General features: G+C 32.6%; 5 protein-coding genes across 5 annotated transcripts; 2 read left to right on the top strand and 3 right to left on the bottom strand.

Annotated features, from left to right (window-relative positions):
• The first annotated feature begins 2,706 nt into the window (after positions 1–2,706).
• Positions 2,707–4,481, top strand: LOC115695871 (anthocyanidin 3-O-glucosyltransferase 2). The gene has a single exon (XM_030622963.2). The coding sequence runs from the start codon at positions 2,975–2,977 to the stop codon at positions 4,418–4,420; it is 1,446 nt and encodes a 481-aa protein (XP_030478823.2). The 5' UTR covers positions 2,707–2,974; the 3' UTR covers positions 4,421–4,481.
• Positions 4,482–7,968: 3,487 nt separating this feature from the next.
• Positions 7,969–9,268, bottom strand: LOC115711389 (uncharacterized). Its single transcript, XM_061118306.1, has 2 exons — positions 8,989–9,268; positions 7,969–8,499 (listed from the first exon to the last, which is right to left on the bottom strand). Exon 2 carries the CDS (start codon positions 8,494–8,496, stop codon positions 7,969–7,971), a length of 528 nt encoding a protein of 175 aa, XP_060974289.1. The 5' UTR covers positions 8,497–8,499; positions 8,989–9,268.
• A 563-nt stretch (positions 9,269–9,831) lies between these two features.
• Positions 9,832–12,787, bottom strand: LOC115695868 (probable polyamine transporter At3g13620). Its single transcript, XM_030622960.2, has 2 exons — positions 11,251–12,787; positions 9,832–10,103 (listed from the first exon to the last, which is right to left on the bottom strand). The coding sequence occupies exons 1-2, from the start codon at positions 12,717–12,719 to the stop codon at positions 10,076–10,078; spliced, it is 1,497 nt and encodes a 498-aa protein (XP_030478820.2). The 5' UTR covers positions 12,720–12,787; the 3' UTR covers positions 9,832–10,075.
• Positions 12,788–18,274: 5,487 nt separating this feature from the next.
• Positions 18,275–20,312, bottom strand: LOC115695872 (anthocyanidin 3-O-glucosyltransferase 2). The gene has a single exon (XM_030622964.2). It carries the CDS (start codon positions 20,055–20,057, stop codon positions 18,630–18,632), a length of 1,428 nt encoding a protein of 475 aa, XP_030478824.2. The 5' UTR covers positions 20,058–20,312; the 3' UTR covers positions 18,275–18,629.
• A 2,623-nt stretch (positions 20,313–22,935) lies between these two features.
• Positions 22,936–25,589, top strand: LOC133038931 (pentatricopeptide repeat-containing protein At1g25360-like). The gene has a single exon (XM_061117589.1). It carries the CDS (start codon positions 22,988–22,990, stop codon positions 25,382–25,384), a length of 2,397 nt encoding a protein of 798 aa, XP_060973572.1. The 5' UTR covers positions 22,936–22,987; the 3' UTR covers positions 25,385–25,589.
• The last annotated feature ends 230 nt before the right edge of the window (positions 25,590–25,819 follow it).

Here is a 25,819-nt window from a genome sequence, read left to right as displayed (position 1 = left end):
GTAAGTATTTTTCTTAGTAAATAGTGTTGTTTTTTGTTGTATTGTATGGATCTGAACGTTGTTAGTTGTAATTTGTGGCATTTGTGTCCTTGAAATGGAGGTAGAGTTTGTTCCGAACAGTCTGTGTTTTTCTGGGTTTTTACGTGTTTTTGCGATTTTATGCGACTTTGTGCGATTTTGTGCGATTTTCATGAGGAACCTGAGGTTAGGGGTGACATGATTAATTTTGGCGACATTGTACGATAGTTATGAGATTAGTGTGCGATTATGATGTTATGCGATTTATGTGCGACATTTGTGCACGATTATGCGATTTTGTCATGTATATTTAAATCTGCGACCTTATGCGATTTGTGTGCGATTATTGTGCGACATGTTACTCCAGCATATTATAGTTGTATGAGACATTTGTGATAGTTATGTGATTAGTGTGCGATTATGATGTTATGCGATTTGTGTGCGACATTTGTGCAGCATTATGCGATTTTAACATGTATGTTTTAATCTGCGACCTTATGCGATTTGTGTGCGATTATTGTGCGACATGATACTCCAGCATATGGAAGTTGTATTAGGCGACATTGTGCGACTTCCGTAGTACCTTGTGCGATGTATGTGCGATATTGTATGCTGATTTTTTCTGTTTATTTGTTTGTATTTCTTTGGGACAGATTCATCTGTATTTGTGCCTGTACTGTATGATGGAGTTTGGACTTTGGAGGGTTTCAACTGGGTATTTGATTCCTCAAAAAGTAAGACATTGATATTGGACATTGACTGTACACTGAAAAAGTTGCGTGAAGTTTTGCATGAGGAGTTGGAGGTGGACCCCTTGGTGTATGAATTGAGGTTAGAAGTTCTTTATATGTACATGAAAGGCACTAAGTTGACACCTGAGGTTTTAGTGAAAGATAGTCAACTACGAGTGTTCTTGAGCATGAAGGCAAAAATGAGTGTGGACAACTTGTTGCCACTATTTGTGACTAAAGTGAAGAAGAATTTGGCGATTTCACTGGTAACATGCCTAATATACTAACTGTCTACTTTTTACGATTTCTAAGCGATGTATGTGCGACATTTTTAGCGAGCTAAGCAAGTTATTATTTCAACTTTGATAATATTTGCGATTTGTATGCGATATGTGTGCGACAGTTGATCAATTTCACATTTCACAGTATAATATAATACAATTGTAAAAGTTTATCATCATTAAGTCTACACATTTCACAGTATAATATAATATAATACAAGGAATAACATTACATAAAACTACCATGTCAAGTTCTAGTAAAATAAGTCTACACACCACCTATGTCTAAAGGTGAGCAAGTTATCATCATTAACTAGCTCTAACGATCGCTCCAGCATGGAGTGCTCAATGTACTCCATGGCAAACACTCCACAATCGCCACTACAAATTAAAAAATTAGTAAATATTAGCAACAATTAAGTTAAGTAATTCATAATGGAGTGCAAAATTAAATAAATTACTTAAATTAAAAAAAAAGGAGAGATTTACCTGGTCTCCATTTGTGGTGCAACCTCAGAGGTAGCTCGTCTATAATGTAGGGGTAGGAGCTGAGACATCGCCAAAATCGCCAAAAATCGCATGAACATCGCATAATATTACAGAGAACACATTGTTCAGAGTAAATCGCACAAAAATCGCCAAAAAATCGCATGAACATCGCATAATATAACAAATAATATAACAGAGAACCCATTGTTCAGAGTAAATCGCACAAAAATCGCCAAAAATCGCATAAACATCGCATAATATAACAGAAACTATCTAAGCTAGCAAAAATCGCACAAAAATCGCACAAAATCGCATAACATCGCTCAAAATCCCTAACAAAAACTTGAATTCAATATTAAATCGCATTAAAGTCGCATAAAATCGCATAAAATCGCACAAAACACCAAAATCCAGAAAAACCAATTCCCCCTAGCCTACATTCATCCCCAAACACAAAAACTAGCAATTCGAAACTTTCATAACCTACATATTTCAGTTATATCACAGATTCACAATTTAAAGGATAAATTGCAAAAAAAAAATTAAAGGAAGCCCATACCTGGTTCGTCGACGGTGCCGAGGACGATGATGAACGGATGAAGTGGCTCGTGGATCGACTGGGATCGAGTGGCTCTCGTGGGTCGACTGGGATGGAGTGGGTCTCATGGGGTTCGGGTCTCGTGGGTCGTCACTGTTCGTGTGGGGTCGAATGGGTTCGTGTGGGTCGACTGGGTTCGTGGGTCGACTGCGTGTGGTGGTTCGAATGGTGTGGTGGTTCGAATGGTGCGGTGGTGAGAATGAGGGTTAGGTTCGAAAGGGGGAACGGTGGTGAGCTTGAAACCGAGAAAGGAAGAGAGAGAGAGAGGAGAGAGAGGGAAGTTAGAGAGATTGGGGGGAATTGAAATGAGGGGGGTATTTTTGGAACAAAATTGAAAGTTAAGAATAATTATCAAATGTATATTTTCTGTGTATAAAATAACACTATGTGCATTTTTTAAGCATAAAATGTCAAATTTCCCTCTTAAAGTTACAATATAAATAATATTTCTAACAGTTGCCCCATTAGAGAATGGAGATGCTCATGTTAGACTTTGCATGTGTACACAATGGATTAACACAATATACACTTTATTTAGTACAGGTAAATAAATATTTAAACATAAAATAAATTAAGAATAAATTAACTTAAAATAAAAATAAATCATTTTTTATTTATTTATTTATTTTTTTAAATATTCACTAAAATATAAAAGTAAATACTAAACCTAATACCCTTTGCCTTCCGCCTCCCTCACCATCTTTCTCTCTCGCTACCTGATCTGCTAACCAGTCAGGCAACCATCAACTGCCATTGACGGAGACAGGAATAGAGCTCTATCTCTTTGTTTCTCTCTCTCTCTCTCACAAGCTTTCTCTTACACAATAATAAATATATAATATCTTTCCCAAACAAACATGAACAAACCAGATAATAAAGAACTCATTTTTATTCCGTTACCGTCCGGAATAGGAAACGTTATACCGATGGTGGAGACGGCCAAAACCCTAGCCAACCATCACCGAAGTCTCTCCATCACAGTCCTCATCACCACTCTAACTTCAATCTCCGTGCCAGAGCTCGCTGCCTACACCGAAAACCTCTTCGCCGCCGCACCGGAATCATCACAGCGAATCAAGTTCATCGATCTTTCCAAGCAAGACGGCTACGACTCCTCCGCCGAGACCGATCCCGGCATGTTGGAGAGTCTCTTCATCGAAACACAAAAGCCTCTAGTCAGATCCGTCGTGGCCGAGTTAACGCGGTCAACTCAGGTCGCCGGATTCGTCGTCGATATGTTCTGTACGGCGATGATGGACGTGGCTGACGAGTTTGGGGTTCCTAGTTACGTTTTCTACGCTTCTGGGGCTGCTTATCTCGGTCTCCTCTTCCATTTCCAAGCTCTCCGCGACGAAAATGGCGTCGATCCCACTGAGTTCGCGAACGATTCCGTCACTGAGTTCGCCGTACCGAGTTTCCTTCAGTCGGTTCCTGCCACGTCATTACCGGAAGTTTTAGTGTTGAAAGATTGGGCTCCTTTGCTATTAGATCACACCAAAAGAACTAGAGAAGCCAAGGGTATAATTGTAAATTCATTCACCGAGCTTGAATCTCACGCGCTCAAAGCTCTTTCAACCGATAGTAAAATTCCACCTTTCTATCCCGTGGGACCCGTTATTAGATTCTCTTCACTGTGTGGGACCACCGAGTTTGCTGACGTCAGCAAGTGGTTGGACGCTCAACCTTCTTCTTCGGTAGTGTTCTTGTGTTTCGGGAGCATGGGAAGCTTCCGTGAGGCTCAGCTGAAAGAGATCGCCCGTGCGCTGGACCACAGTGGAGTTAGATTCTTGTGGTCCCTACGTAAGTCTCCGCCGGACACGTGTTCTAATCCGAGAGATTTTCTTCCTTCAGAGTTTTTCGATCGGACGGTCGAGAGAGGAAAAGTGACAGGGTGGGTCCCGCAGCCGAATGTGTTGGCCCACCCCGCAATCGGAGGATTCGTGTCGCATTGTGGTTGGAACTCGATACTAGAGAGTATATGGTTCGGAGTACCGGTTGCCACGTGGCCAGTTTATTCGGAGCAACATTTGAATGCTTTTCAATTGGTGAAGGAGTTAGGATTAGCGGTTGAGATTAAATTGGATTACAAGAGCTATTTCTATAGGGAATTGAGTGATGAAGAGTGTGTTGTGAGAGGTGAAGTGATTGAGGGTGGGATCAGATGTTTGATGGAGCAGGGTAGTGAAATAAGGAAGAGGGTAAAAGATTTGAGTGAGAAGAGTAAGATGGCAATTTTGAAAGGTGGGTCAAGTTACTCTTTTATGGATCGTTTTATCAATGATGTGATTGAAAATTGTACATGATCTATGAATATTTGGAATATATATGTAGGAGAAATGGTTAAATGATTTTTATGTTGTATTATTGTTAATGGTGCAATTTAATATGAGTTGAGTCCTATAATATTAGTTACACTTACAACTTTGATGAAGGCTTTTATGGAAAGTTCCTTTAGTTTTGGTTGGACTTTTGTAAATGATATCTATGGATAAGAACAGTTACAACAATTAATCAAGAAGCTTCAAAACTAGATAGACATGTCAATGGAGGCATCTGCCGGTTTTTTTTTTGTTAGTTAGAAAGAGTGTAATTTAGTTTTTTTACATAATATAATAGTGTTAAAAACTAATATTATAATATTAAATATAATTCGTAATAAAATTGTTAGTTTTAATGATTAAGTTGTAAGACAACTCTTCTCCAAAAAAATCAATTTTAAAAATTGAAAATAAAAATGTCCAAACTAGAATTTGAACTTTGACATCTATAAGGTACTTTAACTATTGAACCAAAACTAATATTTTGTTAACATTGGGTGATTTTATAATGCATCCCTTAAAAGAGATGTACCGATACACAGGGATGTTCATAAAAACTGAAAAAATCGAAACCGACCATCAAATCGACCAGACCGTAACCGAATTTTCGGTTCCACGTCATCACCGAATTTGGCGGTCGGTTTTGGTTTCGGTTTTTGAAATAAAAAAATAGTTTAACCAAAAAACCGTCAAAACCACCAAAAACCGCCTAAAACCGCCAAATCAAAAATCGCCAAAAACCGTACGGTCGGTTTTATACGGTTATAATTTCTAAACAGTCGGTTACAGTTTTCGTAAAATAAAAAACGTAACCGACCGGTCGGTTATAAAATTTTAAAAACCGACCATAACCGACCGATTTTCACCCCTACCCTTAACTTGTTTTGGCATTCAGAAAAAAATTTTAGTCTAATTTTTTTTTTTCATATTCATGTACGTTATAGCTATTTAAGATATTCTACAAAATTTTGAAAAATTCGGAATAATTTACAATATAGAAAATAATGTTCAAACAATCTATTTTACACGCGTATAAATAAAATAGTCACGCGTGCAACACACTGTTTAAACATAATTTTCGGTGTGTTAAACTTTCTAAATTTCTTAAAATTTTGCAGAATGTATTAAATAACTATAACGTACATGACCATGAGAAAAAATTTGACTAAAAAATTATTTCGGATGCTAAAACAGATAGAGGTGCATCAATATATCCATTTTAAGGGGGTGCATTGTAGAATTTCCTATAACATTTAATTATAAATATTGGGAAATTCTTTAATAGACACCCATAAAATAGACTCATTAATAGTTCCACTACTCTGCAGTATAATTAGTCCACATATAAAAATTTTAGAAAGTTATTTTAGATTGTAGTGTATTGAATTAAAATTGGATTTGAATTAGTCAAAGTGGGATATACTGATAGACACTTAATTATTATTATTTAGTTGATTTGGTCAATATAGAAGCATTCATATATACCCTTAATTATTATTTCATTGGTGCTAAACATAAAGTATTAAAAAGGATAATTAAAAATGATTAAAATGGAAAATTAGTTTAGGGAAAACGAGAAGTCATTCTCTTCACCGCCCAGACCGTCTTCTCCGGTGAAGGTGAAGATTAGTGCATTTTTTTTTTGTAATTTCATTTTGATTCATTCTTATTTCAATTTATTCAAAGATTGGGAGTTCAGCTAATGAAAGATAATTTGTTGATGGATAATTCAATAATAATGTTGCTGAGAGTAAGCGATCATTTGAAATTTAAAACTTGACCAACTTTAAAAAATGAGCCTTGAAATCAAGTTTATGCAGTGAGAAAGTGAAATAGAAAGTGTAGGAGAGAAAAGTGGGTTAGGTAACAAAAAAATAGAGATTTGGTGGTTAAGGGAGTGGGATTTTTTTTTTTTTGATAAAATAGAAGAGTGGAACGTGTGTGAGAAAAAGAATTATATTCTGTGTGCAACACTCCACTTAATATTACATCCAATAATTATTAAGAATTTAAGTGGTGCATTGATGTATTCAATTTTGGGGTGTCTATTACATTCTTTTTTTATTTTATTTTTATTTTTTAGGGGATGAATGTCCTCAGCTTTATGTGGGTCTGCCTTTAAGAGACATGTAAGAGCATCATCATCAGAGTATTATTTTTTATTCTTTCTCTCATCTGTATAAAGGTTTGACAATTTTTTCACAAAAATGCTCCAATAGTAAAATACACATAACTATTTTGCTATTTTATGAAATAAAATTATTTTTCAAAATAAAATCATAAATTTTTTTAAAAAAAATGATGATATGGATACTCTTGAAAATTTAGAGAAACTTTAATTATACCTCTATTTTCTTTTGAAAATTCTAAGGAAATAAATAAACGTCATTAACATATTTAGGGATGTCTGTTAAAAAAAAAAAAACAAAAAAAAACATATTTAGGGATGAAAATTTCATGTGATGTGAGTATGGCCAAAACAGGTACCCGTCTCAATTGGGACTTTTGATAAAGATTTTCTTTCTTAATAAGAAATAGGATGGAGACCATGATAATTTTGGGATAAGATTTGGGAAATTTACACCCACTACTGATTTTTCCCATTTTATTACATTTATACTGTTCCACGGCAAAAACAACATTTATACTGTTTTTTTTTTTTGGCAGTTTACTGCCTTTTAAACTTTAGCCGTGTAAGGGATTTTCATTGCCACTTGTCACGATAGGGTTTTGCCACGTTTTTTTTTTTAAAAAAAAAAAAATTAATTGTTTTGATTTGACGGTTATTTGTTCTGATCAAAAAGTGTTGTATTTATGTATTTTTCTTTTATTTTTTTTTTATTATTTTCGAATCTAATTTTTGTAATTTGTAATCTCTCTCACCTCAACTGTTCATCTTCTTCCCCATTTTCAGTTTGCTTAGACGGTTGTAATAGTGGGTAGTTTTTTCATTTTAAAAAATTTCAAATCCCATCCCACTATCTTAAACTTCCCTCTCATTTTCCCTCCCATTTTTATTATTTTTGTCTATAAATACCTTCATAGTTCTTCATAATGGCCGTTACTCGTTCATCACCATCTCCGGCCAAAGTTACAAAACCCACAAAACAATCGCAGAAAACCAGACCCAAATCAAAAATGGGTAAAAAAAATCTGAAAGAGAACCCTCCTAGCCCCACTTCCCCTTCTGTTAAAAGAAAACCCATTGCTGGACCTTCGAAGAACACTCGAGGAAAAAGACCTTGAACTGTTGTTGAAAATTCAGACTCAGATTTTGAGTTGGATTCTGAATTTCTTAAGTCGCCTGTTTCTGTTAAGGTATTTTACTATTTATCTGTTGTTGTTTTTGCGGTTTTTTGTTTTTTTGTTAAATTCGATATTTGAAGTTCATATATCTGGGTATTTGTTTGTCTTTGTATGCCTGTCCTTTTTCCACTTCGGGGTGTTGCTTGTCTGTTATTAACTTTGCATTGTTGATGTCGATTTCTGGATCCAGTTTTTTACTGGTGTTTTCAAGTTGTTCTACCATTTCTTCAAAGAACCGCATTTGCATAGTCAATTATGTCGAATTTGTCCTCCTCATCTTCTATTGTTTCTGACTTTTCCCCTTCTTCCGTTTGCTGTCCCGTTGTGTATGATTCTGTTGTTGTTATGTTGTTTTCAAGCGTTGTTGTGTTGTTTTCGATCATTGCCACATTATATTCATTCGGTGTTGTTGTGGATATCGAATTTGGTGTTGCAGCAGGTGTTGTGTTGTTGTTTTGCTGGTTGACACATAGTGGATATGTCGTGAAATCTGTTTCCTTCATTTTCAATTCCAAGTAAAAGTAGAGGCTTCGATCGTTGCATATTTTGATCGGTGGTATTCCTTCTTTAGCTTGGTACTGTATTTGTAGTGTTGTGCTGGTGTTTTCGCACCCCAATGAAGTAACCAGTATTTGCAGTAGCTCTTCATACTTGCATTTTGTTGGTATGAATTCTCCACTAGCCACATAGTTCACATAATTGTGATCTTCATTCCATTGTCCATTGCTCTTGATGAGTACTGGTAGACGTTCCATTACCTGTCATTCTAGGGTCTTATTTAATGTTAAAACAATAGTACAACAACAATAAAACAATAGCAAAACAACAAAAAAAAAAAAAACAACAAAAAAAATAAAATAACAACAATAAAACAACACAAAAACAACCAAAGAGAAATACCCATTATTTTTTTTTAAGTTTTTATTATTATATTTGTCTGATACATATATGTATGAATGTTGTTGTAGTACTGACCGCAAAACAACATTAGAACAACCCTGATGTTGTGTTTGAATAATTGTACTAATTTATCGATTTTTTTTTTCGAAATCATTTTGTGTTACAAACGTCAAATTAACAATAGAACAACCCTCATTTATGTTTTTGCATCATAAATTAAAGAATATCATAGTTGTGTTTTCATTTTTTTGTTTAAAACTTCAGATCTAAATCTTGTTTTTTTTTTTATTTTTAATTCTTTTTGGTTTCTTAAGAATTAAATTATTTTTTGGGTTTGTTGTGTTTACCTCTGTTATTTTGTTGGGACAGTTTTCTGTACGTCTTGTTCTTCAATTCTGATTCCTTTTCAAAAAACTCTTCGCCGGATTTAATGGTTTTTTCTTGGTGATTTCCGTCTCCGGCGTCTCCCCACACACGAACAAGGTTGTTTCCCGTGTGTTTTACTGTTCACAGTAGAAATGAAATGATGTTGGGCTTGGGCAGTACAAAAGTAATGAAATTGGGCTGGGGCAGTATAAATGTTGTTTTTGCCGTGTCCCAGTATAAATGTAAAGTTTTGGTCCAAAAGCAGTATTTTTGTAAAATTCCCTAAGATTTTTGGGAAGTTGAGAATTTTTTTTTTTATTATATATTAATTAAATATGATTGTAAAATAATTTTTGGTGTTTTGTAAATAGGTGTACTGATGCAATTCTTAACTGTTTCGGTATTTATAAGATTTTTTTATTCTAAATTTTTTTCATAATCGTGTACGTTATAGTTATTTAAGATATTTTGTAAAATTTTGAGAAATTTTGAATAATTTATAATATAGAAATCAATGTTTAAACCATCTATTTCATACATATGTATAAAATAAAAAAGTCACGAATGCAACAGATTCTTTGAATACTGTTTTCGATGTATTAAATTTTTCCAAATTTCTCAAAATTTTATCAGATACCTTAAATAACTATAATGGATACGACTAAAAAAAATTAGACTCTAATAAATACAATCGGAGTGCACTTATTTTCTTTTCTCTCTCTTTTCTTTTGTCTCTTTTAAGTTCAAACCCCACTTAATAAATATTTATTATGTGTATTGTCCATAAAATAATTACACATCATAATTATAATTATAAATACAGATTAGAAAAAAGATATTGTTAATAAATTTATTTTCTCACAAATAGCATTACAGTAGAAGTGGAGTACATGAGAATGAAATTATACAATATATAAGATTTCACTTATATATGTACATACACATATATATTTATATATATATCAATACAACATATATTCTACAACCTATAATATAATGATCCTTCTTGTACACTTAATAATAAGTCACTGCATAAACACACGACTGTAAACGTTTGTTACCATCCTCTTATTTCTTCTCAATTTCTTCATAGTAGCTGGAAACAAAAAAAAAAAAAAGTTATTAATTAGAGCATATATATATATATATATACACACACACACATGTATAGGAATACTTTAAACAATATATTCCAATATGAGAATCAATATATGCAAGAAAATACTAGACTCAAGAGAGATTTTAGGGGAAAAAAAGCAAATATTTTTTTGGTAGATAGTGGTAAAAATTTAAAATATGGTATTTTTGAAAATATGATTAGATATATATTTTTTTTAAGAATAATTACATAAGACACTATTTTTTGTAAAATATTTACATTTTTACGTTCAAAGAATGTTTTTTTTTATATTTTTACGGTTTTCCAAAAAATAATACGAAAACAACATAAAATCAACAAGAAAATAACATAAAAGTAACATGAAAATAACAATAAAAAATAGCATACATATAACAAAAAATTAACAACAAATGAACAAAATTTCAACAACCAAATTTTATGTAAATAAAATCAAAAAAATCATAAAAATGTTTAAAATTCCGCGAAACCTTATTTTTGTTATTTTTGTGCATTTGTTAAATTAACCCTTTTTTTATGTATAAAATCTAAAATATATAAATAAATTAGGATTTTTTTTACAAAAATATTAGATTTTGAACAAAAGTTTATAATTTTACTGTCACACAAATTTTTTTTATAAAAATACTGTCTTTTTATAAAACAATCGTAAAACAACAAAACAAAACAATTAAAACAGTAGAATAACTAAAAAACAATCGTAAAAACTTAACACAGTACCCAGTATTTTTGAAAAAAATATTACTCCGCAGTAAAAAAATTAGAAATTTCAATATGTGATGTAAAAATCCCAATAAATTATTTGTACATATTTTGTGTGCATGTACTATAAAAAAATTCACATGAGTTAAAACCACCTCAAATTTCAAATACTTATTTATAATCCAAAAACTTCTATACCTAATTAGAAATGACCACATACATCATAAATATGTAAAAAAAAAAATTTACTATACAGTAACTTGATTTTCATTTTTCAATCAATTATATTTATTCAAATAGAGAATTATCATTTTAAAAAGTGATACATATTTTGTTCCACATATTATTATGTTCATTGTTAAAAAAAAACATTAAAAATTACAAATAATTATATATTATGTACCTTGGATAATCTTCCTCCATAATTAGTTTGGGGGCTTTAACGTTGTTGAACTCAAGCCACATATTGGTTTTCAACATCTTCAACACAAAGTACCACAAAACACCAAATGAAGTAAGCACAACACTCAAAAAGTAAACAGCTGGAGTAGCTGCACACAACACAAACAATAGAAAAATACAAGGAATTGAACACATTCCTATCAACCCATTAAGCTCTATTGGAATCTTGAAAGGCCTAACAGCTTTGGGAAATTTCACTCTCAAGTAAATAAAGGCACCAAATTCCATCAATGTCCCCAAACTATAAAAGAAATTCACACAAACCCTCATGTTCTCAAACCTAAAAGCCGCAACCATAAGGGATATGATTGTGGAAACCATAATCCCAACCCATGGGGTATCAAATGTGCCCGAGCGGGCCCCGAAAAACTTCGGTAAAAGCCCTAGCTCTGCCATCCCGTGGAGCTGGTAGGAGCAGCTACTTAGCTGGGCTTGGTAGAGACCGAGCCCAGATAAGACTGCACCTGATTTGATCAGACGTTTGAGCCATGGGCCCGCGAGCTCTTCCCCTATGGCGGCGTAGTAGCCGTCTTTCCAATCATCAGGGTCGGGTTTCATGGCACCGGTAGTGGCTAGAAGTGGGACTAAGTAAGCTAGTGAAGTTAGCCCCATGGATGATAATAGAGCTTTTGGTAGGGTTTCTTCAGGTGTTTTTATCTCACCAACTAAAGTACTAACACTATCCCAACAATTTAGGTTCCAAAAAAGGGCATGAAAGTAATTTTTCCACTCTTTATTCCTTCCAAGTGTGTTACTCTCATTCCAAATGACAATCCATCTACCCGGATCAATTTGGGGAATTGCTACAAATGACAATACTAAAAATGGTAAAAGGGATAGGCCAGCTAGTGGTATTGAGATGTGGGCAACAACATGTAAGCCAGTGAAATTTATTAAAGAGAGAATTGTTGTTGAGAAGAAAACAACAGAGTATCGAGTTAGGGTTTTGGTTAGGTTTAGAGAAGGAGCAATGGAGTCTACATAGTCTACACAAAGACCCGGGAACAAAGCTAGGTTTACAACTCCACTAAGGAATTTCCATGACCCCATTAGGTAACCCCAAAAGGGACCAAAGGCTGTGTGGGACCACACAACAAAACCGCCATTGTTGGGAAAGGCGGTGGCCAGCTCTGCAGTGATGAGTGCCTCTGGGATAGACCATAGGGCGGGGAATAAGATGAAACCGGCTATAGCACAGAGTGGCCCCGCCGCTCCCACGACAGATTCTTGGCCATATGGCCCTCCGGAGACTTGGAAGTAGATGAGAAAAATGAGAGGGAGTAAAGGAAGTCTTTTGCTTATTTTTTTTTTCTTCACATTTTGATCATGAGTAGGCTCTTCACGATATTTTTGTGTTTGTTTCTCAAGAAAATCTTGTGAGTTTGGAGATGAAAAAAGAGGGTCTTGCATGATTGGTAGGTTTGATTGATTTGATTATTGTGTTTTTTTGGCTAACTTTTTTTATAATTGTTTACTAAAGTTTACACTATATAAGGCTATTTCTATAGGTATGAGAGCTATTGTTTTAGTCTCCAAATAATGTCTTGAGTTTTGTCTTGTTATTATTTCTTTTGAGTTTAATGGTCTTTCTAGGAAGTTGCTTGTTGATTGAAACTATTTTGTCGTTTGATAAATGATTTTGTTCTCTATTAATTAGTCATAAATTATACATATTTCGTACAAATGTATAGTAAATAACAATTATTGGTGTAGAGGAGGTTCATTCATTTATTTTAATAAAAAATAATAATTACATGTAAATTAATTTATCATTTGGTCTTATACTAATTAATCTATTTTTTTCTTTTCTATTTAAGCGTTTAAAAAATGAAAAATACCCCTCTTGTATATTGATATTTTGAATTTTTACTTATTATTAAAAAATTATTTGGGTCCCTTAACATAGTGTACTTAAGTGTAGAAATGGGTCACTTATATAGATATACTTCCTTTTAGGAAATTTCATTGAGCAACATTTTGTGGGTTGCGTGATGAGAGATATATGTATTATTATGAATTTGTATATTAAGTTGGTATATATCTAAAAACAGTAACATATGGTAGGTTTCTTGTAAAGTTTTTTCAAAAGAGCTACGAGAATTTGATAGTTTATATTTTCGGATAAATACATAAAATATTAATTTTTATAAAATATTTATATTTTTACGTTATTTTATAAAAACACAAAAAAAATAACATCAAAATAACATCAAAATAAAATACAAAAGTAAAAAATCAACAACAAAATAACAAGAGTGTAACATAAAAATATACAACTGTATAAACCGTATTTTATGTAAATAAAATTAAAATAACCCGTAAAAAATATTGAAAATTCCATATAATTTTTTTTTATTATTTTTCTCATAAAGTTAACAATTAAAATTAATATCTTTAAATTAATCAATTAATTATTTTTTTTTTTTGAAAAAAAAAATAATTTTAAATATCTAAATTTAATTTATTCATTAAAATATGACTTAAATAATTATTTAAAAGTATCAATAAAATTACATAATTATTTTTTATAATAAAGTATCTTAATTTGAATTTGAATTAGACGTTAATTTAATTAATTAATTATATTTTATAAAAAGTTTATTAGTTATATTATTTAAAATTAGTTAGATATATTTTTTGATAAATAAATTTAAAATTAAATAAAATTTTATATATTTAAAAAAATATAATTAAATTAAATTAGATTTAATTTTTATTATTATTATCTAAATTAATAATTAAGTAACAACATCTTTAATTATATACATAATTAATTATATGTACATCATGATCTATCTTCTGTTAGAAAAATTAACATCCATTAATTAAAAAGAAAAATGTTATTTGATAAGTTTTGACGGTTGACTACTATAAAATTAAAATTCAACCAGAAATCTAATTTAATTTGCATATAACTAATGTTATGACTTCAATTTTCAGATCCATAAAATACAGATCTCAAAAAGTTGAACTGGAGTTCCCAAATAATTCAACTCAAGTATAATCTCAAAAAATTACATCAATATTATAGTAAAATGTTTATCCTAGTATATTTTCGTTGTTTTCCAAATTTCTAATAGTGAATTTATTCATATTAAATTACGAAGAGACATGTAGATAGAGTTACGTACATGGAAATACTGTCCTGATTTTTAATGTTTCATAACAGTTGCATATATTTTTTTTTTCTTTAATTTTCTGTCAATCTTTATAATTTTCTCTCAAAGACTATTTTTCAACTAAATAGAAACATAAGTCTAGTTTTGTGGTAATCAATTTCAATTTCTGTGGGTTCAGCCTCACTTGTGTGAGTACTACTTGATACGTGCACTTTCGTAGCGTAATTTTCGTAACGAATTCTGACATATTTGATCAATCTTTTGGATAACATCTTTAGGTAAGATGACAATTTGAGATCAGAGAGGACTGAACTAATGAGAGTAACCCTGCCAACATAAGAGAGATTTCTACTACTCCAAATACGGATCCATTTTTTAACTAAACAATCAGAGTCAAACTTACTAATCATCCCATAACAGATTTTAATTCCCAAATATTTAAATGGAAGTTTGCTACAAGAAAAGCCAAAAAAATTAGCTATTATGTAAAGAGTAAGAAGATCCATACCTGCTCCAAAAACTGTTGATTTGCCCACATTTGCTAGCAAGCGCGAAGTGCTTGAAAAAAGCTCAAAACCCCTTAGTAAAAGGGTGGCTGCTTTGTAATCACCATTACAAAAGAGTAAGAAGTCATCTGCAAAAATCAAGTGAGGGAGTTTTAAATGCTTACACCTAGGATAAAACTAAAAATCAACATTTAAAGCAACCTTGGCAAGGATATGAGAAATATACTCCATCCCTATTACAAAAAGAAGAGGAGACATCAGGTCGTCTTGCCTTAGACCTCGCTAGGATTGAAGAAAACCATATAAAGATCCATTCATCATAAAGGAAAATCTAGGTATTGTAACACACACCATTATTAACTTCACAAACTTTTCCAAGAAATTCAAAGCTTCAAGCAATACTCACATTTGGACCAGTTTGAACAATTCTTTTATGGACCTACTTCCTCACCACCATTTTCGAACACAAGAGCTTCCCATAAAAATCAAGGAAAGCTTTTATAACATCTTGCGTACCATCTCCATTTTGAATAAAATAAATGGTGTTCTGCAATCTTCTTTGTTTGATACTAGCATAAAGAAAATTTAGTATTTTCATCACCAAGTGTTATCCAAGACATCTTTGCTTTTTGACTAAAAAATTGAAAATAGTTCCCATGGAGATCCATCTACCTCTATCGAGCCATTTTTGCTTGTTCAATAAAATCTTCATTTCCCGGGTGATCTCTAAGAGAGATCTAAGCTTCAATCACAGTTTTATAAGCTTCATTTTCCTGAAGAGTCAAGTCACCTTTGCTCATTATATTCAACTCCCTGAAACTAGCCTTTAAATTCTTTAGATTTGACATAAGATGGTACATAGGCATCTCTTGTTTATTAATTTTTCCTCCAACCAGCCAAAATTATCTCTTGAAAAGTAATCAAGTTTCCCCAATAGTTAAAATACCTAAAAGGCTCTTTAGTATTTTTGATACTTGGATAAATAGAAAGAATAGTTGGGGTGAACAAAATCACTTTTAAGGTGACTTCGGTTGTGGTATAAGTCTCTCTAGCCAATCTTCAATTTGCCAAAATCTTTCCTTCTTGTTTAATATTCCATGTGAAAAAATTATCATTATACTTCACATCTTTTTTTTTTTGAAAACAAGCGTAGGTTATATTAAAATAGATAAAATTTAGACCTCATGGTCGTTACATAAAATTATACTTCACATCTTCAAGACCACATAAAGCAACACAATTCTAAAACGACACCGTTTCATTTGCATTCCCTTTATAATACAACCACTCCTCCATAGAAAGCACTCAATTGAAATCACTACAAAACAATTTAGGGCCATTAGCAATGGTGCCTAAATCTTCCCAAAGTTTTTGTCTCTCCTTACTATCATTAAGAGCAGGGCCGGCCCTAAAAATATATGAGCCCAAGACGAAATAAATTTTGGGGCCCTCAAAAATACATTAAAAAAAATATCAAAAAAAGAGTGTTATGGGATTTGAACCTATGATCTTGAACATTATGACTTACACCTCAACCAACTAAGCTATGAATATTTATTGTTTATAATACACTTAATTTTACTTAAATAAAAGCCTAATAATTTTTTTTTATTTTTTTATTTTGGACCCCCGAAAAGTGTGAGCCCTAAGCACGGGCCTAGCCCGCCTATGCCTAGGGCCGACTCTGATTAAAAGCATAAACAGTAGTAGCTTGTTACCATTCTGAGGACAAAAAATACAATGAAGAACCTAACTTGAACCATCTACCTTGAAACTTTTCAAGTTCCAAGCTACTATAATTCTCCCATTATGATGATGATATAAATTTTTAGTAAAACACCAACATTGAAACATCTTTAGGTATAAGGCACCAATTTTCCTAGCCTTCACCTTGGTTTCTAGGAGCTCAACCAATCCAATTTTTTTTATTTGAAATCATTCTCATTACATTTTATAAGACATAACCATTAGGATCAGTGGCGGACCCAGAATTTAAAGTGAGGGGGGCGTAAATAAATTTAAAAAGAAAATATAAAGTGTAGTTAGTGGGGTTTGAACCTTTACCCTCTAATCTATTTACCAACTACCTTAACTATTACACCAAGGTTACTATTATGTCTATAAATATCATATTTTAATACAAATATATGTTGTAACTAATTAAAATACATATACATTTTTTTCTCGATTTTTTTTCAGGGGGGCGACTGCCCCCCCTCGCTACAATGTGGGTCCGCCCCTGATTAGGATTGGACGTGAAAGCCCTCATTCTCATTTTGTTTTTGCTGTCTTCATAAGTCTTAATAATTGTTTTTGTAGTTTTTAATAACTCTTCAGGAGTGCGACGTTATATTAGGTCGTATTGTATTGTATTATATTAAATTGGATTATATATCACATTTTTATATAATATTATGTTAAATTTTAATTTATATCGTAAACTATTATATATTTAGGTATCCATAAAAGTCAATACCACATATACTTTTGCATGAAAATATTACATAAAATATAATTTAATATAATACTATACAATACAATACGATATAATATTGCGTACCAAACGAACTCCTCAATTGTTTTTATTTTTGTAGTTTTGTATTTTTCATAATTATTGATTGTGTTTTATTAGTAATATAACGATTAAACTATTTTTAATCGATGCTGTTTTCATCAAATTATTGTAATATTTGTTTTTTTTTTTTTTTGGTTATTTTAGTAATAAATGTAATTTTAAAGGAAAGTTTCATAAAAGTTATATAGTTAAATCCGATTCTACAATTGCAATTTGCAAGAAGAAAAAACCTTCAATGATATGTTATATTATCAAATAAATAAATAAATAAATAACACTACTACATATATCCACCACTTATGTTTCTTTACTTTTCAAACGATAAAGAACAAATAATCATAATTGCACTAATATTTTCTTAATCCATTTTGACTAATAGATACACGAATCTAATCTACAACCATGCATAAGAAGATAAATATTAAAAGATATGAATTAGATATGAGGAGTGCTGTTATCAATTTTTTATTATAAGTTTTTAGTTTATTTCTGTATCTAAAAATATATATTGAAATATTTTTTTTAATATTTTCTCATGACGGTGTTCGTTATGCTTACAATATTACCTCTGTAAAAATTTAAAATTTTTTGTATAATTTACAGTACCAAAAATACGTTTGAAGTTTTTGTAAACACACGTAGTAACTAAAATATCAAAACTCTGTTTTCAGCATTATAAACTATTAAGATTTTTTCAAAAATTTACAGGGATAATACTGTAACTATAATGAATACCTCTATAAAAAAAATTAAAAAAAAATATTCCGACATGTAATTTCGAGCGTAGAGATTGATAAAAAATTGTAATTAACATTCTCATTAAATATTAAGTCTCATATAGATATTACTAACCTGTAGGGCACAACTAGACACTAATCAACCCAACAAACAACTTTTATTTCTTTTGTGAGCATTGCTATTGGATAGCGGTGCCCAACACTTTCCATAAATGTCACTTTATAATTGGTTAACGATATTCCTTAAAACTTATTTTCTTAAATTATATAGGACCCGCTATTTAATTGCAGCAATAACAGAATGACACTAAAGATAGTACTAGGCACCAACAGTACTCTTTAGCAATTCTCTTTTTTTTTTTGGATAGTGATGACAATTAACTTCATATGTTATCAATCACATCATTTACAAAACGAGACAGCCAAGAATAAGATGACCCACCTTCTAATAAGGCTTTCTTCCCTTTCTCGCTTATTTCCTTAACTCTTTCCCTAATAACATTATTATTAGGTTCCATCAATTTTCTAATCCCCACCTCAATTTCATCACCCTTCACAATCATCATCCCATCTTCACCACTCATCATATAATCCAACTTAATCTCCACCGCTAATTCCAACTCTTTCACAACCACAAAAGCGTTGACTTTTTGCTCCGCATACAAAGGCCACGTGGCAATTGGTACACCGAACCACAAACTCTCTAGAATTGAGTTCCAACCACAATGTGACACGAATCCACCAATTGAGGAATGACCCAATATGTTCACTTGTGAGGCCCACCCAATGACCTTTCCAATCTCAGCCGTTCGATCAAAAAACTCTCTTGGAAGAACTTCGTTGAAATCTGTGTAGTCTTCTGATTTCAATGATTGGCCTTTTTTTCTTAAGGACCAAAGAAATCGGACCCCACTTTGTTCTAATCCAATGGCTATCTCTTTCACTTGCTCCTCACTAAAACTTCCCATGCTCCCAAAGCACAGGAACACTACCGAAGATCGAGGTTGCTTATCTAGCCACGTCATCACGCTTTCATTTTCTTTCTCCCTTTGATTAGGGCTGGGATTTATTATGGGTCCCACCGAGTAAATTGGAGGGAATAGATCAATTATTGTTGACTCTAATTCAATGAACGAATTTACTAAAATACCCTTAGCTCTTCTCATATTTGTATATTGACTAAGAAACAAAGGGCATGATACCTTATCAAACACCATTTTTGGGAAGACTTTGACCGGAATTGGGTTGACGAAGCCTTGAATGACAAGCTCTTCATCTTGTTCATCTTTGTATTTGGTAACATCTTTGTTATGCTCAGTACTTAGGGTTTCGAGGTGAGCCATGAGTTTGAGAATTCCAGCTCCTGACGTGTAAAACACGTAGGAAGGGATTCCAAACTCATCAGCTACGTCGATCATGGTCGTGAAGAACATGTCGATGACTAACCCAGCTAGCTTAGGCGAGCTGGGTTGGTTTGAAAAGCAGTTAACGAGATTGTTGATTGCTTCTTGAACTTGGGGTTTGATGCTTTCTAAGAAGGAAGTCATGGACTTGATAGTATTAGTAGGATTGGAATCGAGTTTGTTATTAGTATGTTGTTCTGAAATTTCGATGAAGTTGATGCGTTCGACACCAGAGATGGATGTAAGGAGAGATTGGGTAGTTGGAGGGTTGAGGTTTGGCATTTTGATGATGAGGATTGAGATTGAGAGACGATTATCTTGAGTAACAAGGCGCTTTGCTATCTCTAATGATGAGACTATGTGACCTGCAGCTGGAAGAGGAATGAAAACCAATTCTCCCTTCTTCATTTTCTTGTGATTAATTATAATTTATTGAACAAATTGGAGTGAGCTATGTGTATATCTAGCTAGCTTGGCTTTTAGATTGGAAAAAGGAGTAAAGGACTACATTGTGTGTTTTTATATATGGAATGAGACCAAAGTAGAATTGTCTTTTAAAAGGACTAAAATGTAAAATAAATGAAAGGAATTTAAGTGGGGAAAAAGATGTAACAATGCACGTTAGTCAAAAAGGATGCATTGGATCTTGAAAAGTCTTATCTCATGAATGTGCTATGATATAAAAGTGAAATGCTAAAATGTAGTGTTGTAAATACAAGTTAGATTTTTTAAATTAGGCACGAAAAAAGACGAATTTTAGCATGACACACAGTATAATGCTACAAATTAGCACATCACGGCATAAAAAATATGGCTTTAAGCACGACAATGCATAAAAAGCACGCAAAGCACGACACATAAGCACGAATAGACTAACCCAAAAAATACAACACACAACAAATCTAAAAAGTACAGCACAACATATTAAATTAGTTAAAATAATAGTAAAACTTAAATATAATATTAAATATTTTAATTCTATAATTAAAAATATTAAAACAAAATTAAGATTATATATTAATTTATTTATAAGGTGTGATATAAAGATTTGAGTATTTATAAGCAAATATTGAAATTCTAATGATGTTAATAATTCTTGTATATAATTATTTATAAAATATTGTTCAAAAGTTATATAAATATAACTAAAATTTTGAAATATACATATAATTTAGTAATTTTTTAAAAAAATATATAAAAAATTAAAACGTGAATTTAAGTCCGAATATAAAAATAGATTGACATGTTTAAGAAATATGGGTCAGAAAGAGCAAAGTACGACACAAAAGTACCGGGTCTACGGGTCGTGTTGGGCTTACTTTTTAAAAATGTTGGCACTACACGGTACGACCTATATTCTTCTGTGGTACATTAAGACTCTGTTTTTTGAAAAGCACAAATAAATACGAGTTGGGTCACGGTACGCATGAACTTACAACACTACTAAAAAGAACCACTTAGTATCATACCACTATTAGCGTAATTAAAATATTAGATTTTATATAACTTAAAACAATAATTTTGAGAATATCACTAACTTATCGTACAATACTACTTATAAAAAGTGTTAAAGCCCACTTATGATGCTGAATAATAATGCTCCATATAGAAAGATATATAAATCAAGAGCAAATTAAGTCATTCAATACGTTTCTAATCTAACTTTCTATGGAATATGCTTTCAAGGGAAGAAATTTCACATAATAGATCTTTCTATGTAGTTTCTATGTAGCTACTTGGCACTATCAATTATCAAATGAATGGCTAGAAAAATACTAAACGGCACTAAGGCTGTTTCACACCCAATACCTTAATACCTATCACATATGAAGTCATTATTATATATTTCCAATTATGTGTATGGATACACATTTTTTCTATGGGATGGACCTTGTGGGGACAAAAATCAAATGTTAAATGATAATTCCACTTAATATATGTAATTTTTTTTTTATCTTTTTAATAATATTTTATATTTTTAATTATGTTTGTATTCTTTTGTATATTAGTATTTTTTTTTATAAATATTTAAATTGTATTTTGAATGATAATTATTATATTGAATTATAAATAATATGTAGTATTTTAATTTTTTATGTAATTTAATATTTTTATACGTTTAAATTTTTAATATAAATTTTATTTTTATATTAAGAAATTTCTCGTCACGCCCCGCTCTATTCTCAATAAAAAAATTTGTAAGGATAGGGTGAGATGAGGATTAAAATGGGGTCAGATTTTTCGCCACATGTTCATCCCTAATCTCATGTATATTTTTTTGTATTTTAGTTATGTATTTGAGAATATTCTTTTATTTATTTATTTATTTATTTATTTATTATTATTATTATTATTATTATTATTATTATTATTATTAATGTTTTTTTAATTAAAAAGTGAAAATATTTTTAAATCACATATTTTATAAAACTATTTTTATTTTGTAAAAAGAAAAAAAATAAAATTACTTTTAAAATTTATTTAAATATTATTTTTCTTCTTAATAATAATCTATTTGTATTCTTTTCATTAAAATTTTGACTCCAAACTCTAGTTTTGACTTGTACATTGGACTCTTACCCGACTCTTAGATTGCACCCCAACCCTGAATTGGACCCGAAATTAAACTCGGACTACGAACATGAGTCAAACTCGTCCCCTAAACCTGGAATTGGATTGAGCCCTGAACCCAGTTTCGAACCCTGTCCTCGTCCCCTAAACCTGGACCTGACCCGAACCCAATCTCGACCCCATTTGGAACTCTAGATCTGAATCCAAGCATGGCTCCAGCCTCGACCTCAGCATGAAACCCTCCTCGATCTTTGAACCTAGACTCCGATCTCAGCACAAATCAAACTCAAACCTTGGACCCCAACCCACTTTCTCTAACATTAGTTTCTTATTCCTTAATTTAAAGAAAAAAAATAAATAAAAATGAATTCCACGAAACATATTTTTTTTTCAAAAATAAATTCTATTTTTATTTGTGTGATTTAAAAAAATTAAAAAATAACCAAACATTTCCTTAATAATTATTATAGAACCTTCTAAATTTGAAATATTATTTCCTAAACCCTAAACCCCATAAACTTGGTTCCTAAATTTCAATAAACAAACCCGAAAAGCTTAAGAGTTAAGAGCATTGTTTAGCTATATTTTAGAGAAATGCTAAAGGGCACTACTGGTGCCTAGCACCCTCCTACGTGTCAATATCGCTATCGTGCCAATCAGTCCGACACATTTGGGAAGGCTAAAGACCACTGCATACCATAAGAATGCTCTATATTTTAGTTAAGTTTTATTTTGATTATACTTATGGGAACAACAGAACAACAGCCATGGAAGTTGGAAAATTGGCCAATCGATACGCAACCCAGTTGCAATTTTGCCGATTTCAAAACCCCATTTCAGAATCTCTTGCTCAACACGTCCATGCCCACATAATCGTTTCTGGGTTTCGTCTACGTGGCCATATCCTCAACCGTTTGATCGACATATACTGCAAATCATCAAATTTGACTTATGCACGCAACCTGTTCGACCAAATTCCTAAACCAGATATCATTTCTAGAACGACTATGATTGCAGCTTACTCTGTAGCTGGGAATCTTAAGTTGGCAAGGGAAGTGTTCTTTGCTACTCCATTGACCATGAGAGACACTGTTTTCTACAATGCCATGATCACTTGTTGTTCTCATAACAATGATGGCTTTGCTGCTATTCAAACATTTCATGACATGAGGAGGGTTGGTGTTGGGGTTGATGATTTTACTTTATCTAGTGCTCTTAGTGCTTTTGGACTTGTAGTTGATGATGAAAGGCAGTGTCAACAAATGCATTGCGTGGTTGTGAAGTTCGGATTGTATTTTGTTACTTCGGTTTTGAATTCGTTGATTTCGGTTTATGTCAAGTGTGCATCTTCGTCACTAGCTTCCTCTTTGTCTTCGGCTTCACTGATGCTTTCGGCTAGGAGATTGTTTGATGACATGGTGAAAAAGGATGAGTTGTCATGGACGACGATAATCACCGGATATGTGAGGTGCAATGACCTTGTTGCAGCTAGAGAATTTCTTGATGGGATGAGTGAAAAGCTGGGAATTGTATGGAATGCCATAATTTCGGGTTATGTTCACCATGGCCGGTTTGAAGAGGCAATTCAGATTTATAGGAAGATGGTTTCGAAAGGTGTTCCACAGGACGATTTCACTTACACTCATTTCATTAGTGCTTGTGCAAATGGTGGATTCTTTCAGCTTGGAAGACAGATACATGGTTATATTTTAAGAACAGAAGCAGAGTTCACACCAGAATTTTTTTCATTGCCGGTGAGTAATGCATTGGTTACATTATATTATAAATGTGGTAAGATTGATACAGCAAGAAAGATTTTCAACAAAATGTCTGTAAGAGATGTTGTTTCATGGAATGCAATCTTATCCGGGTATGTTGAATCAAAGCGAATTGAGGATGCTAAATCCTTTTTTAATGAGATTCCAGAGAGGAATCTATTAACATGGACCATAATGATATCTGCTTTAGCACAAAATGGATATGGTGAAGAAGCTATAAAGCTTTTTAACCAGATGAGATCAGAAGGATTTGAACCCTGCGATTATGCATTCGCTGGGGCGGTTATATCATGTGCTGTTCTTGGAGCATTGGAGAATGGAAGACAACTCCATGCTCAGGTAATTCAGTTGGGTCATGATACAAGCCTCTCGGCTGGAAACGCGCTTATTACTATGTATGCAAGATGTGGCGATTTTGAGGCTGCAGAGCTTGCTTTCCTTACAATGCCTTATGTGGATTCGGTTTCATGGAATGCTCTGATTGCAGCGCTGGCACAACACGGTCGTGGTCGCCAAGCATTAGAACTTTTCGAGCAGATGTTAAAAGAAGATATTCAACCAGATAGGATAACTTTTCTCACAATTCTTTCGGCCTGCAGCCATGCTGGTCTGATCAAAGAAGGACGCCGTTACTTTGATTCAATGTTGACCACTTACGGTGTTTCCCCAGGTGAAGATCACTACGCCCGGATGATTGATTTGCTATGTAGAGCTGGGAATTTCTCAGAAGCAAGAGAATTGATTGATTCAATGCCAACCGAGCCAGGTGTGGCGGTATGGGAATCGCTTCTTTCTGGTTGTCGAACACATGGGAACATGGATTTGGGAATCGAAGCTGCAGAACGACTCTTCGAGCTGAGGCCAGAGCATGATGGAACCTACGTGCTCTTATCAAACATGTATGCCAATGTTGGCAAGTGGGAAAATGTGGCGAAAATTCGACAACTAATGAGAGGAAGAGGGATCAAGAAAGAACCCGGTTGTAGTTGGATTGAAGTTGAGAACAAAGTCAATGTTTTCTTGGTTGATGACACTGCACATCCCAGAGTTACAGCAGTGTACAAGTATTTAGAAAAATTAGGACTTGAAATTAGAAAATTGGGATATGTCCCAGACACAAAATTTGTGTTACATGATACTGAATGTGAAGAGCATAAAGAGTATGCTTTGTCTACTCACAGTGAGAAACTTGCTGTTGCATTTGGACTCTTGAGTCTTCCACAAGGAGCCACCATTAGAGTCTTCAAGAATCTTAGAATCTGTGGTGATTGCCATAACTTTTTCAAGTTCTTGACAAGAGTAGTGGAGAGGGAACTTGTTGTCAGAGATGGGAAGAGATTTCACCATTTTAGAAATGGTGAATGTTCTTGTGGCAATTATTGGTAAGTTGGCATAGAGAGTTTTCTCTCAACAATTTTGATTTTAGAGAAGTATAGGACTTGGCTTAGCATCTTCATTCCTTGATCTTGTTGTTGAGATATATGAAAAAACAATTACAGTTTGATCAAGGACAATCATTTTTATGATATTGTACCATAAAAATTCATTATAAAGATATATATGCAATTGGCCCTGTTTTTGTTAAAAATCCATTTTAATGATATCATTATTAGTATAGTGACATATGACCTGCACTAGTTAGAAATCTAATACAATGCTATTGCTCCCTATGTTTTCTTTTATTATTCATATATATGCAAACCATTAGTGATAGGTCATATATCTACATATATATTTTATTGAAACTATTCATATCTAGTCCATCCTTCTTTCGAAATTATATTACATCTCGGAGCTGATGAAATAAATTGAATTGAGACA

This window comes from Cannabis sativa, chromosome 6 (genome assembly GCF_029168945.1).
Source record: "Cannabis sativa cultivar Pink pepper isolate KNU-18-1 chromosome 6, ASM2916894v1, whole genome shotgun sequence".
Classification (NCBI taxonomy): domain Eukaryota; kingdom Viridiplantae; phylum Streptophyta; class Magnoliopsida; order Rosales; family Cannabaceae; genus Cannabis; species Cannabis sativa.
The sequence above is the reverse complement of the archived record's forward strand: the minus strand, read 5'-3'. Positions and strand labels throughout refer to the sequence as shown.